The sequence below is a fragment of the Epinephelus moara genome, chromosome 13 (assembly GCF_006386435.1).
Source record: "Epinephelus moara isolate mb chromosome 13, YSFRI_EMoa_1.0, whole genome shotgun sequence".
In the NCBI taxonomy this organism is placed as follows: Eukaryota; Metazoa; Chordata; class Actinopteri; order Perciformes; family Serranidae; genus Epinephelus; species Epinephelus moara.
In genome coordinates, this window is record NC_065518.1 from 17,423,585 (window position 1) to 17,443,191 (window position 19,607).

Consider the following 19,607-nt stretch of genomic DNA (forward strand, 5'->3'; position numbering starts at 1 on the left):
CCTCGCCCCACCCTACCTCTCTGAGCTTCTTCACCCCTATGCCCCTGCCCGGTGCCTCAGGTCAGCTGATCAGCTGCTCCTTGAGGTACCGAGGTCCAAGCGAACGCTTAGAGGAGACCGTGCATTCTCCGTTGCTGCTCCAAAAATGTGGAATAATCTACCTCTGCACACCAGACAGGCCTCCTCACTGTCTGTTTTTAAAATCCACCTTAAAACCCACTTTTACTCACTGGCTTTTAACCCAGCATTTGTTTGTTGTTGTTTTTATTGTTTTAACTGCTTTTTATTATCTCACTGTTTTGTTGTTTTATGACCTCCTATGTACAGCACTTTGTTTCAGCTGTGGTTGTTTTAAAGCGCTTTATGAATAAAGTTGAGTTGAGTTGAGTTGAGTTTTGCTTACCCACACGTCATCCCTACACTAAGAGCAAATAAACTGAACTGCTGACTCAAAAGACTGCCATAATGTGAGCCACATGAATGGACAGATATACTGTTGTTTGTAGTGTAACACACACTGTGAGTCCACAACCTGACATGAACTTTTTATGGTGACAGCAGCACCTGCACACTTTAGTAGTCAAGGTGGGGCATGACACTGACACAGCCAATTAATTATCCACTCAGGTCATCTATATGATAAATCACTCACTGCAAATTAAGTGGCTTTCAAGGAAACTGCACACATCATCAATATCACCGGTGCATGTCAATCAGCTTTTCTGCATCTATAGCACCGTACATACCAAGTGCGACGCCTGCGGGGGGACAACTTACCTTCAGAGTAATGTTCTTCAGCAGCGTGTCCTCCAACACAGCCTGCAGTTTCCTGTTAATCTCCAGAGACAGGTCCAGGGTCAGCCCGCTGTCTGCCGGGTGGGAGGTGTAAAGCGAAGCCATGATGCCTCCCCGCCTGCTCAGGTGGGCCTTGTTAATATCCGACGCCTCCGACGAGAGGGCCCCGGACTCCTCTCTTAGCACATAGCTCTGGATAATTCTGCAGGGGAGGAAGGAAGGGGAGGAGAGGAGTCAAACAGAGTGCTTCAAAAGGAAGAGGGAAAAGGAGTGAGTGTGTGGCAGACTGTCGAGCAAAGAAAATTATAGGTGGGAGCATGGAGAGCTCCTACAGAGCAATAAAACCATTTTCAGCGGCGAAAGCAGTGGACGTTTCAGGAATAGTAATTCCAGTGGGATGGCTTGTTGAACTCACGTGCACGGGATACATTCAGCCGTAGTTAGTGAAATTATTATTGTGCCAGGGAGAGGAGGAAAGGTAATGAAAAGGGCGGCTGCCAGGATTCAATTAATCAACTCCATGTGTGTGTATGTGTGTGTGAAAGTGAGATAAATCTTCATATTCATAATACGTTTTCATCTGAATAACAATACGGTGTCGGGGTTAAGCTATGTTTGTGTCACGGAGAGGGAGAGGAGAGAATTCATTAGCTTAACAGCTCTAAACTTCCTGTTGTCCAATTTTCCCAGCGCGGCCTCGAGAGCACCGACGAGCGAGTGTGTCTCTATTATGAGGGAAACAAACCCAGAGAGAGGCGCCATTGTGACGGAAATTCATTACCCCGTCCTCCATTATTATCTTTTTCTTAATATGCAACCAAACAGACGGGAAGATAATACGAAGCACAATTCAAGATAAAGGAGATGGTTGAGGAAATTAGTGTGTGAAGCTCATTCATAACATTTCGTCTGCGCGTGTTTACAACAGCGACAATGAGGATGCTCGGTCTAACTCCATCCAGCACGTACAGGATTGGAAGTACAAAGCTTTTGCAATTACAATCTTAATTTATTTTCAGACTTGGAATGTGGGCAGGTGAAGAGGGTTAGGTAATGTCCTACAGGAAAGGTCAACAACCTCCTGTAAATCTCCTGAGATGGGCCAGTAATCAATATCTTAAACCTACTCTCAACCCAGTTGTACATCTTATACACTGACCTGAAACAACAATATTCAGCACCGCTCTGGCATTGTTTAGTTTAGAGTGTGTCAGTGAGGGAATTTTTGAAGGTGGGTGACTGTAGGATGAGCAAAGGGACGTTCATGACCAAAAAAGGAGAGAGTGCAGTGAAATTTCCTCTCTGTAAAAAACAGCATTTCTCTACGGAGACATGTGGAGCAAAAGATTCTTATTCTACTAAAGATGAGTGTAGATTCACTGGAGATGAACACCTAAATGTAGCATTTGCTCAGCATCGGTGGTATCAAGGTATTAAGGTATACTTAGGCATGTGGAAATCCCAAGGTATGATTTTCAATACCACCAAAAATACGGATGCTCCTCTTTCTATTTAACTGATACAGAGATGCTGTATTTAGCAATGAATTGTAGTGCGCAACATGCGCCACCAGAGGTCAGTCTCTACTGGTGGAACACGCAGCTTAACTGAGAAACAATGGTGAGTGGTGGGGATAACGTTACAGGACAAGTAAAAAAGAAAGAAGCCTCCCCTGGAGTATTGATACATATATTTTTAATCTTGAGATGACTTCTTCTAACTACAAAAGAAGTTGACTGGCCAAATTATTTTATCCATTTGTTGATCAATGTCGATCATTTCGAGCTCCAGCAACATACGTTCTCTCTCGGTCACCATCTTCACTGTGACTAGAGCACAGCCGGAAGATAAACACACAACGAATGAGCAATGACCATAGACGTCACAGAGTCTCGGTAGGTATATAAAAGAACACAGCGCCCCCAAGCACTTTGGTGGGGAATTGCAAAGCGACATAGACCAACAAGCGTCAAGTGTACGCAGAACCATAGAGAAACTTTAAGTCGACTGAGATTGCTTCAAGTTGAGCAGTCTTTATTATAACTTTTTTTGTAATCCATGTGCTGTGCAGTGTGGTTCTGGAGATGTTTTGCTCACCACATTTTACGTGGAGTGAGCACTCTTGACTCGCACTCTGCTCTTTGGCACAGGCTGCAGTGGACACGATGCAGAGCCTGGAGGAAGAGAGACTCTGCAAGCTATGGCTCTGAGATAACATTATCTTCTCTCTCCTGCTTAGAAGTGGTTTATTCACAGCTCACAGGTACTGATACAACACAGCCTCTGGCTTTTGTTTGACATCTAGTGTCGGCAGAAAATGTTGCTGCACATTTCTGATAGGTTGTTAGCGCAGTTAGCTTGTTTACTATACTACATGTACGTGAGCTACTGGGCTGGACTCCATTCAAACTTTAAATGGGGGAGAAAACAAACAAAAAATGAATCATATTGAACTGTCAAATCTGATTTGACTGACATCATTCTGAGTCGAGTACAGCCCTATAAGTTTATTATTATATGGGCCCTAAGTGTTTAAACCCAGCAAGTTTTTGTTTTTAACACTAATGCCGTCGTATACAGTATAACCTAGTGATATATCAGGACGATTATGACAAAACAGGTACCGCTCAAGCCTGACTGCTTCACATAAATGCCACAAATGAAGCGAATGGAGAACAGTTTGTGTACTACATCCTTAAGGACATCCCCTTTCTATGCTGTGTACCTTTATGTGTGCTGTATAGAGCTGCTCTGCACAGATACACTTTATGAAGCTCTATAACAAACAGATCCAATCTGAACGCTTCCACTGACTTCAAGTGGTCTCTTTAAATTCTAAGCACCAAGATTTTACACGGGATCGTCACTCACTGGGGACTACGTGACTAAAAAAAGAGCCTGCTTTTGAACTATTCCTGTTACGGAGGGAATTTTATTCAAATAAACATGATGTGAAAGACATTTTGGAAGGGCTGAAAACATGCCAGTGACTTCTGTTTAAGACGTACCATGCATTAGTGTCCAATACCAAGATCAAAGGTGATGCATGCAGCTGCCTGGAACATTTGAAACTACTGGTACTCAGTATTTACTCTTACTTTAATTCTATGTGGGAATAAAATTACTCCCAGTTTTTTATTATGCAAAGACTAATGTATTTTTGTCTTGGTATTGTGAGTCTTTCACAGAAGTCAACCCAAAATCTATGCACTACATAAACCTAAAACTGTATGGTGCAGTGTATGCATTACAAAGCAAAACAAATATGTCTATGGTGCAAAAAAAAAAAATTCAAATAATACTGTGTAAGCACTACAAAAAAAGCCACCATCATTAATTGTCCCCATCCACATACACACACACACACACACACACACACACACAACACCTGGGCTTGCACAGACATAAAATGAGACTTACCTCTGACTAGACTTGCGAGGGTCCATATTTGGACCCCGGTTCCATCACGACAGTGTTTAGTAAAAACAAAAAAGTGACAGAAATTAAAGATGTGGCCACATGGTGTGCTGGATGGCATGCACAGGGCGGTGGAGGGGCAGGGATGTGAGGAAGACAATGATTTATTTTTGAATTTGTGAGTAGTATGTCCCAGCTCAGAACGTGTGAGCGATGAGAGCGGCAAGTCAAGCATGCATGAAGTGAAGGTGGCCATTCTTGATGACAATGCAGCTCTCCTGTAAGCTGTGTCGCACCACACTACAGTACAAAGGCTAGCTCTTAAAGTGACTAAAAGAAGTGGCAAGAGAAGATGCAGAGAAAGAAAGATATGCCTGTTGTTGTTTATCTTAATCGTATTCAGAGCTACACAGGCTAAGGATGTAGATACTTATGATCAAAATCTAAATAAATCCTCTGTATTCTTTACAAAACACCACAGGCACTGGCTTACATATCGGCTAAAATCAAAAGCATCGACAAAGCCTGACTGGCAGTGGGACAGAAATCCTAGATAACCTTGAAAGGATCCATTACAATAAATCCGAGCACATACAGCAGGTGTGGATCTGTAATGGCCCGCAACAGAGCTCATATTGCTTAGCATTGATCACAACAAAACAGAGCATAAAGGTGGACCTCTCCAGATAAACAGCCATCTACACTTCCTGAACAGAAGGCCTCCTCCCGCTTTGCTCTCGTCTGCTTTGTATCAGCATCATTTTAATTCAAGACACATGAATGGCCCATTTAGACTTAATGGTTACAATAACCAGGTGTGGGGACTGAAGGACAGACGTCATTGCCCTTGAAGGATGCTGCTGCTGTTTACGCATGTTTTAGCTCATTTACCACGAATCACACATACTGTATGAACATCGTAGCCACTGACCTGTGTTTGACTTCCAGGCAGCATCTGAATACTCGGAAACAAAATGAATGGCTGCATTATAGGTTAAAAAAACAGACATCTAAAAATAATAATGTAGCAACAGAGTTACAAAGTTTGAGTTTTGCCGCACTCCCACGAGAGCCTTCTACAGTAACTGATGTTCCGATCTATACGTTTTTTTTTCTGGCCACCGGCTTTAATTAGTTCAACTTGCCAGTGTGAGTGAGTGCTGAATGCAGATGAGCTGTGTTGCAGCCAGCCTACTGTGTGCCAGCAGCATCAGGAACTCCCCACCCATGCTGTGAGCAAAAGTCAGTTGGATGACAGGCAACATGGCATTTTGCATCATCAGTGACAAGTTGCCTGTCTGGCTGGCTGGTTTGGCGGCACAGGGGACAACTTAACGCCATTCATCTGCTTTCGGAATGCACTTCCTGCACCGCGATGACACGGACCTGGATGAAAATTGGCAAAGCATCCCTTTAAGCCCCATTCACATGGGACTAGTACTACCTGGGGACTTCATGTGATTTAGAAATTTGCATGGGATGAGTGAAGTCTGTATTTTACTCAAATTCACTGACACTATCCCCTGATATGATGTCAAGGCTCTGCATAACATCTGCATCCATGCTGCGTAGCGAGTTGAGACTCCTGAGCTTGCACCAAAATATGCTGTCAGAACTTTTTATTTAAAAGTGCCAACATAAGCGCTATTCACATGGGACTAGTATTACCTGGGGACTTAATGTGATTGAGAAATTACCCCTTACCTTTGTGTTTCTTGCGGCACATCCACACAGGATAAGCAAAGTCTGTCTTTAACTCAAATTTACTGACATCCTCGCGTGGACGTGAGGCACTCAGTCAATTGTAACTCCACTTAGCACAACACAGAAACACTACAAAGAACTACTAGCAGCGATGCACAGCGTTAAACCTAATTTTACACAATGTCACGTGTTAACCATCTTACCATCTATCAAGATTTCGCTCTTCTGATTAATTTGAGCTTGCTTTTTCTGTGAATGGGTCTCCACGCTCTGTATCAAATGAGTCTCCTGCTCTGAAAATGCTGCCAAAGCTTTAATTTATAACTGCCAACGCAGCCTCCGTGATTCTCGCCTGGCAAAGACGCAGAAACGAGGAGTGGAGAAAACACAATACCTAGATGCCGATTTGCACGGGACTAATATTGTCACACAACCTCTATGTTTGGAGAAATATTTGAGGTAATTTGTAGTGGAATTTTTACTATTTTTTACCTCCTCCCACTTTGCAACTCTGTATTCTTTGGAAATACGTGGGTGCACACAAGTTGTAAGTGTTTACAATCATTAATAGTAAATGAGCTTAAAGATGCAAAACCACAGCTAAGATCATACACTAGAGGAGCACAGATGTGGAAATGTAAATCAAACATTAGCCCTTCTTCACTAACTGTCCTGTGGGAGACCCACTAATCTTGTGTTCCCTCATCTCCGTGTCTGTATTCATCACCTGCTTCAGGCTTACAGTGAGCTCATCAGTGTTCACCAGGCTGTCCTGGAGGGATAGGGACAGAAAGGCAAAAAGGACAAATTCACATCCACATTCTGGGTAGTGCAACCCCCCCTCCCAAGCTTTGCTGAGATTTTGCAGAGCTAAATTTAGCCCTGCAACCGTGGGATTCGTCCTCGATTTTAACTCTTGAATGTAGGTTGAGGCTAATGGATTCAATACAATTGTACAGCTGAGAAACACAGGAGAAGTGGGATGATCCAAGTAGAATCAAGTAGGGATGATTGGATACGTCTGAGCACTGTGATTATCATCTGGCAACGTGATGGAGTGATCTACACTGATCAATGAATGCCATTTTGCTCATTTTATTCAGTACAGAAAACTGTTTCCACATCTTACGTCTATTTGGTTCAACCCATAAGACTCCACAATCCACTTCAAGGCTTCACCTACACATAATGTAGTGCTGTGATTAAGATAGCCCTGATGTCCTTCACACTGTCTCTTTAGTTTAGGTGATGGCTATGAATATGTATGGAACCTCATTAAGGATCCATACTGATGCATTCTTCCACCCTTGATCGTCTCGCCTATAAATAGCTCAGAGTGAAGTTTGTCATGAATCAGAGGCGCGGCGTGTGAGTTAGAATCTAAAGATGAGAGAGACACGCAGAGGGAGGCAGGGGGGCCGTAAACTGTGTGTGTAAGTGCATGGCATTTCGCCGAGGTGAGCTGAAGGAAGCGGCACACTGGGGAGTGAGGTACGGTGCGCCTTAATATTGTCAAGAAAATCTTTGGTTCAATATATCAGTCTGCAATACTAAGAGTAGATGCTAAGAGCTGTGTTTAACGTGTACCTGAGAGAATACACACTGCATTGAGTCCTTATACTTTTTGTCACCTTTTAACACTTCCAAAAAGCTGCACGAAACTGCTGTCACTCTATCACGAGGTGTTGCTCCACAGATCACACAAATTATCGCCGTACAAGTTTCCACAGGTTGTTTTCAGGGTACCAGTCAGGGGTTAAGGTGGGATTTGGCAGGTGGGGGCACCCTTAGATCCGGTGAAGCGGTGCAGCGGGGAAAAATGACTCATACTACAGGCTCCAGTGGGCTTTTTTCTTAATGGACAGGCTATGTGATAAGCTGACCTTCTTTCAAGGGTGCTCCATTCTACAATGTATTAGCAGGTGTTATATGGGCTATCATACTATCATGGCAGCTTTCCAATCCCTCGCTATAGTATAAAAGTGGAATTTGGCAAGCCATACTAAGGAGTATCATCGGCTTTAATTCAAAGTGACGGCTACCCTTGACCTAATCTTACAGTGACCATTGATACCGCAACCCGCCCTGCACGAGGCAAAATTAGCCCATTGATGGAAACTTAAAACTACCGAGCTTAGGAGGAGGAGGAGAAAGATTTAACAGTATGAATTAATGTATCTAGCCACTGCCACATTGAAAAATTCTTAAGGGAATGCCCATCCCAATTTGAGAGCACTTAACACTCCTCATGACATGATATGGACTGCGAGCACAGATAGACCAGGGTAGGAGGGCTCTTCTGGGAGATACCTGACAGTCATCGCCACCTCGGCCAGTCAGGTCTATAATTACAGTGCCCAGGTTATCTCCCTGGCCAGCCCTGCTTGCAATGTCCATCAGGAACCCCCTTAACAGAGCCTCCTCCCTCTGGCCTTGGGACGTTGCTTTTGAAATTATCTACCACCTCAGAAAAAAAGCAATTCCATTTACACTTGCTCCTTCTGTTGCTAGCTAGATGCTGACCGATCAACTGACTGACGCAGCACCACGAAAGCGACAACTGCACGCATGAAAAGTTGTGTTGTGAGGGTCTAACTTGATTGAATAGGCTGGAAGGAACACCAGGCTGCAGCATGTGAAAAATGAAATCACATAAGATGTATTTTCTTATTGATCCAAAGTGCCAGAACACTGTTCCGAATTTTTCCAGCCCACTATAACCCCTGGTACCAGTACACACTGTATCTGTTAGTTGATCTTTGTAAAAGTAGCCAGTGAGTGGTGGTGGAGCATCCTGTGTTCTCTTCTCTTCAGTGAACAACTTTTTATATTTTGCTGACTCCTCTTGGGTAGTTTAATGGCTGCTGGTTGTAGCTTGTTCTGTTCTGTATATATTAAACAAGTCACGGTGCTGAGAGCTTGTCAACCTTTAGCAAAACTGTATTATTACTGCACTGTTGCATCGAAACTGCTGTAGGGTCTGAAACACCGCATCTATAACTGACCATATCCATTCATCAGTACTGTTTGAGCACAATAATACCACCGTCCACTGCACCAGTAAAGTCTGAACAGTAGGGTCAAAAAATTAATTCACCATTTTATATAGCTGTAAAAAACTAAAATAAAAAATGTTCTCGCCGTCTCTCTTTCTCTGCTCCCCGTACTCTGGTCCATGCCACTCACTTGGTCTTTTTGCGGATCTCCTCCACCAGCTGCTTGATGTGATCCTCCATGAACTCGATTTTTTCCTGCTTGCGAGCCAGGGCCTTTTGCAGACGGACGATACGCTCCACGAGCACGGTCTTGTCGACCTCTGGGAAGCTGTCCACGACCACCACTGACGGACCTGACTGGCTCTCGGGCGAACGCTCTTCGACACCACTGCTCCCGCCATGGCGCGCATTCAAGGAGCCTGGGGAATGAAGGGTAGGAAGACTAACTTGAAAACTCTTTAGTCACAAACACTCTTTATATTGCCTTTTTTAAACACTACCTTTCTCTGAGGGACATTTATGCCACCAGATTATAAGAACACTTTACAGGACAAATTTGGAAAAACAAAATCTTTTATTATATTACTTCTGGTGGTGTTAAATACTAACCAAATCCAGCGGCAGTACCTGAGGAACTTGAGCGACTGCCCATACTGCTGGCATCCCGGTCGCAGCCTCCATTCTCAGTCTGGTCCAATCTCTTACGGGCTGTAGAAGAAGAGAAAGTCAAGAACTGTCAAACGGAGAGAGCGCTTTTTTCGTGCAAGTAATTTGCATTTCATTCATTTTTTTTATCTTGTTTTTTCTCAAAAAATTGCCTTTGTTTTTTCTGGAACAAAGACAATTTTTCCAAGCTTTCAAACAGCAAATAAAGGCATCATCGTGTCACAATGTCACAACAGTAGCGGATCTGTTCATCATTTGTGTTTCTCAGCACCCAGTGTTATATGACAAAGGACTCAAAAATTATAAAGACAATTAACTCAAGAATGTGTCGATTAGCATCACCGAAAAACAACATGGAGGCTCCGTAGACCAGACCATGACGGCAAACCTTATTACTCCTTTCAGCTTTGAGAAAGGCAGTGCATCCAAGAACCGCTCCTTTAGTTGTAACCTTTCACAATAAAAGCCCTAGACATACACGCTGCGTAGCCAGACTGAATCTATTCAAACCTTTTATTGAACCAGTCCTGCAACTCTTCGCAGGCAGTACTAGTACAATGTTTCCTGCTGATCAGCTTATTGAGTCCTCTTCTAATCACTTTAATACTAGCCTGTGTGAACAAAGACACAGACAATGCTGGCTGGAATTAGGACTTTAAAAAACGGCACACAACAAGGAAATCTTATAAATTATTGGAGGCAGAGGTGCACAAAAGGTGAGATGAAATCCTAAGCTAAGCAACATTGCTTAACTGAACTTGCTGAGTTTTGCTCTGAGAAGGTGTCCACCTGAATAAAGGTGATGCAGGCTGCTTCAGGAGAAGACTGCACGCTCAGCAAACCTTCTATGCATAAACAAAGGCGTAAAATCACTGTGCTGCAGTCAGAAACTGTAACAGCAGCGCTGATGAATGATCAAAGGCTCTCTTAATAAAAATGTCCTTCTGTATCGAATGCCAAAAGGTAAAAGCTTGTGTTTACAAGGCACGGTAATAGCACTGAACTTCATGCCTTAAGGTTACTGTGTGTGCACAGAAAAACAAGTAGGGGAAGCTGGCTCACTCTATTAAGTGTAATCAAAGCATGAGAAGAACATTAGCTCTCTGTACATGGCACGCACTGTACACACTCCCATCTCTCTTGTGTCTAATCACCCTGCACTCCATATCCATATCTGCACGTGTGACCTCACATTAAATCCTAAGTGCTGTCTCTCAGCGCGAGTCATTCTATATTGAAGATAAAAATCACAGTAAGGTAATATTGGATAATGGGATTCAGGAATTTTCAATTATGACATATCCCGATATGGTCTTAAATACATGAATGACATGAACACTATGGCAAAGCTGCAGATGATACAACGCTTTTGATACCTTGCAATTTAAACACAATCTAATTTACAGTAATTCTGACACACAGTATGTTAATAATAAAGTAATGTAAAGTATGGTAATAGCATACAGCTCATGTTTCATACTCTGTTGGGTTTGAGTGAAGACTTGATAAAGTCACTAAATTACAAAAACAAAGGTGAATTTCACTCTTAAATTCTATGTTTGACCTGGTTTTTAAATGCAGGTGAAAAATGGCGGGTCGAGCAAGATGGCCCCAACAGCCTTGGCTTAAAAATATCTGTATGCAACATCACATCATCGGTGTGTGACCACCACTTGTAGCCACCTCCTGTCTAAGAGGCGATACAAATGCTGCATTTTTTGGCGACCTCAAATGAATTGTTTTCAGTGTAGGTGCCCTCAAATGCCAGAACGCATTCCCGAGCACCTATTATTCAGGACAAGAGTTCAACTTTTGGAACGCAGCAGCATGCGCCAAATGTCATGTGACCAAGAACAACCAAACACAGCTGGTAGACATCTTTCCCTTCATACTAAAATATTAATCTGTGATAAATATGGAGAAGAAAATAATCATTTTCGTACGGCATAGCTCCACTCAACTTGCCTCACTCTTTTTTGGGTTTCCATTAGCAGAAGTTGTGGCTCGTACCTGGCATTTGTCACTGTTTTTGGTACCACCTCAATCCAGATTCCAAGCGAACTGAGCTGATACTAGAAGGTGGCAACTGCAATTTTCTTATTCACTTGACCCAGATTTTAAAACATGGCAGCCTACAAAACTACACTGTACAAATGACAAGGTGCAAACATGGTACCAAATGGGAGCTAAGTCGAGCTGAACCATGTAGGGGAAATGCAGTCTAAGCTACATGACTCTCATAAGATGTAAACCTTATCTGCTAATAAAATAGTCACATTAAATTGGGTACTTAACCATGATGGAGCTACAGGAACATACTGCAAGCTGGTGTCCTAACCTTGTGTTAGTTGTTTCGTCAGGTCCTTGATATTAGCAGCCTGTTTCCGTTTCTGAGTCACCAGCTCGTCCCTCAGCTCTTCAACTTTAGTTTTTAGTTGCGCCACCTCTGTCTGCAGTGCAGCCCGCTCCTCCTGCAGGCCCTGCACCTCCTGCTGCCTCAGCACTTCTTCTTGTTTCAGCAGCCGTGACTGCAAAATCAATGGAGACGGGAGGAAAAAAATTAGAGTAATGATGCAATAACAGCCATGATAGAGTGGGAAGATGTTGTAACATGGCTGCTTGTTCCAAAAAACACAATTCACAGTCTAGCAACCTGTGATTAAATAGAAAAAAAATATATCTAGCAAATGTCAAGCCAGAAAATATCACACTATGTTCCAGGTCAGACAACTCGGCTGTTTTGTGCCACTTCTACGTCTCACTGAATCACTCTGTTCCCGCACCTTGTCATCCAGTAGCCTGTTGGTCTCCTCCATCTTTGCTTGGAGCTCTGCGAAGCTGCTGTTGAGCTGATCCAACTGAGCCTGCAGCGAGTTGCTCTCTGACTGGAGCTGGGCGTTCTTGCTGCTCAGCTTCTCGGTGAAGCCCAGTAGCTCAGCCTCGCGCTCCCTACTGCCTTGCACATCACGCTGGAGGTCGGCCATCTGGTTGGTCAGGCCGTCCGCTTCCTCACGTAGAGCTGTGATCTCCTGTTCATCACTGCGGGACAAAAGAGTGATTGGCAAGGTGTTATTAAAAACAGCAGCTTACATTAAATGTGCACTCACTACAAACTTGTTTTGTTCAAAATAGTTCAGATACACTACAAGCAAGGTTGAAGCAACAGAATAAGATGAGAACGTTGTGGTGCCGTTGTAATTTCTACCTCTGCAAATGAGTGTCTGAATTATTAATTCATAATTAATTAATTTTTTCACTGCGATATTTTATACCGGCTGACAGTTATATAGGCTGTAATACAGAGTGGCACTGATTAACACTTCCTAACATTGCAAATGAGTCTCTCTTTATCCAGGTTGACGGCTGACAGAAAGGGAAACGGAAACATCAAGGAAATCAGGACGTCAGTGTCGATTTTAACCAGTGATAAATAGGTTGGAGGTGGAGCAGCATTTCTTAGCCTGCTCACTGATGTACGTAGCATATTAGGACGATTAAAACAATCTGATGTTCCCTAATTTGCATTGCTTCCGGTTAGAAAGAGGTGTCAGACATATTGTTGACAGTAAAGATCCAATGCAAAGATACACAAATCTAAAACAATTAAGATACAAGGACGGATTTGAAGGACAGAAATGCTAACTATTCACTTGCATTCATACAGCAGTTAAATTCACAAAATAACCAGCTAAAATGAGCCATATGTGATGTTTCAGGATGAAGGTCACAATCTCCACTGGACCAAAGAACTGGCGGCATCAAATTATTATTCTTTTGCCAGCAACTAAAAATGTTGCTGCGAGTGGCGAAAAAAAGAAACCTTCCTGCTGCTCAAAATGACAGCCAGAAAAAGAAAGGAGGAGAAACTAATTGGGTTGGCGCCACCTACTTATGGCACTCTGGCACACGCAGAAAGCAGAATCTCAATAAGTGGAAAAGTTTCTCTATCAAGTCATGTGCACATGGCCGGGAGAGCCACACACCCACAGAGGGAGCTGAGTCCCTTCCTGCACTGTGTGCTATATCTGTCCCTGGCCTATCTTTAAATCCTGTGAAAAGGTATGAATATAAATTTAGAAAAGGGACAAGAACTGCGTGACAACCAGCTCTGTTCTATCCAAACCAATTATGTTAGAACGGTGATACAGGTGCACAACTGGCCTGCAAGTTAACCTACTCAATGAACCTTAAAGTATGTCCCCTGCATGATCAGTGTGACAGTGTGTGTTCGTACCGTTGATGCTGCTCCTGGAGCGCAGTAATCTCATCCAGCTTTTCTCTCTGGCGTCCGATCTCAGCTTTCTGACGGTTGATGATCTCCCTGTACTTGCTCAGCTCGTCCTCCCAGCGTGGACGCTCGTCCTCCAGACACTTTAACTGCAGAACAACATGCCCTTAATTAACCTCAATACCTGCTGATATCAGGTACACACACACACACACACACACACACACACACACACACACACGTTCAAGCAATTATCTGTATGACATACCTTGGTTCGGAGAGTGATGAGCTCATCCATGCCCTCTTTGTAGCTCCTTTTCAGGTCATCCAGCTCTTTGGCCTTCACTCGATGCACCTGCCGGTCGCATTAAGTTTTACATTAGATGTGTATCCACTGTTACGGTATTTAACTGGAGTCTAAACCTTTGAATCCTTACTGTAAAAGGATACGTAATTATAAAAACGCCTCTCTCTCTGCCAATTCTGATCGTGATGACTAATACTTAATACATATAATTCAGTTCAGTGGTTTTACCCATCAACTTAACCCTCAATCACCCTTAATGGAACACATTTCTTACTGGAAGAAAAGGAAAAATTCTACAGTCGCATCATTTCACTGCAGATGCATTTCCTGACAATCCAAGTGTGGCATTCATTAACACGACTTTGCTTATGCAGTCATTACACATGCGAAAGCAAAGCCTAATAATGTTTCGCCTCATCTTTTTAACAAAGCCATTAACAGTACGACGGCTGGTCAACTTTTCCAAGAAGCCATTAGTAGCCTGTGGTATTCAAGACAACAAACAAGTAATGGCCATGCCAGCAAATTTACCGTCTATTTCCGCCATTCATCCCTTCCCATTACGTTTTAACGTTAACACCCGCGCAGTAATGGACGCCCAACTGTTTTGCTTGCATTATTTATGACTGAGCTGCATCATGGCTTGAGCATAATAAATATACTAAAATAAATACAAATGTGGGGTAATTTATTCATCAGCAGGGCAGTGATATCTGCCAAAACTGAGGTCCAACATTGTAAAACCTGTCCTAAAAATAATCTGCACACATCTTTTCATGGCCAAATGTCTGTAAGACTTTTCACCTACAATTATTGCAACAAAATTCAAATCTGAGGCCATTTATTATTGTCTGAGGCCTGATATTTTTCAATTCAATTTCAAGGACTTGCAAACACTGTGGATAAATGAACCAGGCTGCAGAAAGATGGCAAAAAATGGGTGATCTCTTCTGGGCTGTTGTTGAAACCCTCAGCTTCATATTGATTATTTCTAGGCCATTTATTTTTAAAGTGCGATTCCCCTCAGAATGAGCCAGAGAGAAAAACAGGCCATTGTGTTTGGATGGAGTCCATGTCTGTGCCAGTGTGTATGCGTGTCTGCCTGTAGAGCCCATGTGCCAGTTTGTTACTCATTCCTACTTAAGGCAATTACACCTCTCAAACTGATGAATACAGCTGAAAATAAACATTTTTACTAGAAAAGGCTGGCATCGACACCATCAGTAAAAAGGCTGTATAATGGCCTGGCGGGACAGGATGTATATGTAATTTTGAATTAATAGCGAACCTGTATTAGTGCTTATTTTGGATTTCTGGCAAGTATGTATGCAGCAAATATACAAACTGCTAATGCTTACAGTAAAGCTGCTTAGCTTCAGGATTTTATTTACTGCCATAAACCTAAGGCTTTAGACCAGTGCAAATACTCTGTTTCCAAATGGAGCTACATGTAGCTACATGCTAACATCTGGGAAACATGTAATCTTGGTTGCCGATATTGCTTATTTCTCCAGATTTCAGATCATATTCTCGCTGGAACATGTCTGTTTGTGAAGACTTGGGTTTTGCAGTTTTTATTAAAGATTTTTCAAGGTAGAAAGTGCTGCTACTCTCCGTTAAAGTCGATCTCCGGCTGCAATGATGGTGCAGAGACGCAGAGAGTGCAGATGGGATAGACCCAGAAAACACTGACCAATCAGAGGAAACTGGGAATTGTCTGGAGGGGGGCTTGAAGACAGGCCCTAAAGTGGGGAATCTCAGACAGGGGGCAAATACAGGTGTTCCAGCACAGAAAGTATGGGGAAAATGGCAACCCAACATACATCTATAAACCTGAAAATAAGCAGAACAGGTCCCCTTTAAGTGCCCACTCACTGGTCACCTTAAGCTACTTAAGTTCTTGTGTATATATTTGTGTGTGAGATAGTGTTGCATGTGTGTGAACAGTGGCTGGCACCTCTAATTGGTCCGTTTGCTCCTGCTTGTGTTTCTCCAGCTCCCCTTTGGTCTCCCTCAGTTTAGCATCCAGCTCATTGGACTTGAGTTCCTCCGATTCCTGGAGGAGAGAGGGAGTAAGAGATTCAAAAAACAAGACAGTAATCAGTGTGACGGAGAGGAAAATGAAACAACAGTAAAAGACAGGTTGATTTAATAACATAAAATATGTACGTTCATGTTGTTTTATATGCTGTTACTGTACACAGTGTGTGCTCTGATAACACACTTATGATGAAAGACTGCAGTAACTCAAACTCATCTTTCTCCAGCAGGAGAGAAATCTCAGGCAGCTCTTTACCACCATCACAAGGTATAAATGAAAACTGCCGTTCTCGTGAAGCAGAGTCAACAAGTTCACTTTTGCTCATTGAATTGCATCTTTTTGTATTGAACAGAAAAAGACAAAAAGACATTAATACGCCCATTATTTTCTCGATTAAATGTCTTGTCAATATAATGTCAGAACATAGCTAACAACATCTGACAAATCTAGACGTATGCTAGGTTTCTCAGATGCAGATATGTTACATTTGTTCACCTTATTGGTCATGAGCAAACTAATACTTGCATGTGATAAACATCACAGACCTGGTATGTTCGGATTATGTCCTGGCAGTTCTTGCGGATCTGTTCAGTCTCTTCTTTGGCCTGGGCCAGTTTGGAAGTGGTCTCTCTCAGTTTGTCTTTAGTTTCCTGCGCACAGATAAACAACATAAACATGCATTTGTAACTATGACATTTAAAAAAAGAAAGCCATTTCACTTCAAAGCCTGTACTGTGTAAACCCATGCAACGATTTGCAAAAGGTTCCAGTTCATGACTTCTTTTCGGGGCAGATGCAAATAGAATTTGTATAGACAAAGAAATTAACACACACACCAGCACGAAGGGAAACATTAGTGGCTCAGCTCCTGTGGCCTGAAGCCACAACTGACTTGTTTTTCTTTTCTCTTTATTGTTGTGTATTTGCTCGGAGGCAGATAAAAATAAAACCATTTATTCTGTAATAGACATTTTCAAAAATAGCAACAATGTTAATGATGATTTCCTTGCGGGATCATTACTGTACAATTTTCAACCCCCATTTCATTTCGCCCCCTAAATCAAAAGACACATCTAATCATGCTTTTTATGGAGCAGCTGCGGATGCAAAATGACTGAAGGGGATGTCATTCGTATCCTGGAAATACTAAGCAGGCGCACGTCTTTAACCAACAACAGGCATGGTTTCTTGTCTATATGAAGAAAATCAACATCATCCATGAGTTTAAGTATGTTCTTTCACACTGATATGGGTAATGTATTAACTGTATCAGGGTCCCTACAGCTTTAGGCAAGTTAGTAAGATTATTTTTCTTAAGCTACTGAGCTCTTTAGCAAAAACATTTCATCATGGTTTGCTTATTGTTCACTGGCGCAACATTGGATTATGTTGTTAATGTGCTAACTGGCTAACTAGCGTCATGACCACCACTGTCTGCTGGTGTGGAGAGTTATTTCCTCTCATGCAGAGCGTACATGCTGGTTGGCTATCGGTTGGAGGCTTTGTGGTGTGTTCATGCGCAACTTTTTGGCCGAGACACAGGCGATGTGAGGGGACACAACAATCAGCCTTAGTCGTGCTAGTTCTTTGATGTCGGTTTGGTGTATCTGGGCCTTAATGGAGCTGCAACAACTTACGTGGTCAACCTTATTAGCCATGTAAATGTGTGAATTTAGCTATTTGTATTTGGTGTACTGTTTGATGAACGTTTTACTGCAGCATGTTCAGGTTCATACCCACAAAATCCAAAGCACAAGGATATTATGAACAAGCAGTTAAAATGTAGTGAACTCTTCTCTGTACTTCTTTACAACTTCTTATGTTTCCTCTGTTATGAAGCACATTTTGGTTGTGAATCGGTACATGTTGTTGACTACAATTCTGTTGAAAAAGTATATTTATTCTCAACAGGATTGCTTGATGAATATTAAAATAGCACGGTTACTTTACCTTGTGTGCATCCGCCTCACTCTTCAGTTTGTTCTGGGCCCACTTGACCTTGATGAGATGTGAGTTGATCTCCTCCTTCAGCTTTTCTACCTCCCGGGTCAGCCTGCCGACCTCGCCTTCCTGAGAACACAGAGAGATGGGTGAGGCAGGAACAATGACGAAGAACAGGACAGCGAACAGATCTTTGAGCTGAAGTACTTATCCACATAAGGCACACTGCAATAAGTCCAAATGCATCCATTCAAACAACTGTAGCATGTGGAAAATGTTTCACTATTGTCAGAGGTTAACTTCGTAGTCAAATGCAAAATAGCACATCTGTTACTGTCATCCTGATATAAACACTTAAACAAGGCATTTAAAACTGACACAGCACTTACCTTAGCATCAAACAGCTGCTGCAGCCGACCTTTGTCCTGAGCCAGCTGGTTTCCTCTGAGGGCCTGGCGGTCGACCTCCTTCGTGGCTTCCCTCAGCCTCTTCTCCAAACTCTCCTTCTCCCGCCTCAGGTCCAGGGCCTCTTTCTCCCCCCGCACATATTTCATCACCATGGCCTCCTTCTCTTGGCGTGCCTCGTCGGATTTCTTGCTCACCTGAGATGGTTGTTTATATCATGAAGTAGGTTTATGTGAATCCAACATACTTTAGTGTGTAATGTTTTTGTTTTTTTTAGGAAGCCCTAATAGGAGATGGCTGGAGTTGGTGCTGCACAGTTACATAGCTGGATGGATGATCTTGCATTGCCTTGTGAATGGAGGACAAAACTGCTGACTTACTGCATCAGCTCGTCAGCCTTTTACAAATAAAGCTGACATGCTTCTGCTTGGCGGCAGTGTTACAAATCCAATTTTCTGCTGCCTTATTTCTCCGTATAATATCATGTATTATGACTTCATTATTTAGTACAATTTAAGTAATGCACCCAGACTTTCTTAATCCAATATTTTGCTTACTAGGACTGAAACTAACAGTTATTTTCATTTTCAATCCTTCCTTTCATTATCCTGGCACCGGAGAACACCGTGGCACACACTACACGTCTCACACCTGTGTGCTCATTCCTCATGCCAATGAGATGCTTGTGTGCCATTTCTTAGTTTGTCAGTTAAAAGTTTTATCACTGCACACATGGACTTTCAGGAGAGCAACAGAAGGAAGGAGAAATTTTTTAAAACACAGTTCCGACGAAAGATTCGAGACGAGATGAGTTCAAAGTGGTCTGCAACGTTCTTCAAGCCTGCCAGTTTACACCCATGAACTTAACAAGATGCTGTACTGTTTCCATAGCAACGACTATACTTAGTAAATGGTAAATGGACCTGGTACTTTTTTAACACACTCACACACTGATGGAACAGCCATTTTGGGTTTCAGTATCTTGCTCAAGGATACTCCGACATGCAGACTGTTGGAGCCAGGGATCAAGCCACCGATCTCCTGATTGGTGGATGACTCTCTCTACCTTCTGAGCCACAGCCGCCCTGTTCAAACTTCTGGCTTTTC

General features: G+C 42.7%; 1 protein-coding gene across 3 annotated transcripts in view; it reads right to left on the reverse strand.

The window, feature by feature from the left end:
* Positions 1-19,607, reverse strand: part of ccdc186 (coiled-coil domain-containing protein 186) — a 38,465-nt gene that overhangs the window by 11,689 nt on the left and 7,169 nt on the right. The window contains exons 5-15 of one of the 3 annotated variants that reach the window (XM_050059861.1): positions 18,485-18,697; positions 18,105-18,224; positions 16,700-16,804; positions 16,071-16,169; positions 14,075-14,161; positions 13,813-13,955; positions 12,362-12,617; positions 11,917-12,106; positions 9,540-9,620; positions 9,103-9,331; positions 778-997 (exon numbers count right to left, since the gene is read on the reverse strand). In XM_050059861.1, coding sequence (XP_049915818.1) covers positions 778-997; positions 9,103-9,331; positions 9,540-9,620; positions 11,917-12,106; positions 12,362-12,617; positions 13,813-13,955; positions 14,075-14,161; positions 16,071-16,169; positions 16,700-16,804; positions 18,105-18,224; positions 18,485-18,697 — 1,743 coding nt within the window. Of the gene's footprint in view, positions 1-777; positions 998-4,215; positions 9,332-9,521; positions 9,621-11,916; positions 12,107-12,361; positions 12,618-13,812; positions 13,956-14,074; positions 14,162-16,070; positions 16,170-16,699; positions 16,805-18,104; positions 18,225-18,484; positions 18,698-19,607 lie in introns of those variants that run through there. The other 2 variants (XM_050059860.1, XR_007570921.1) reach the window with 2 other exon arrangements.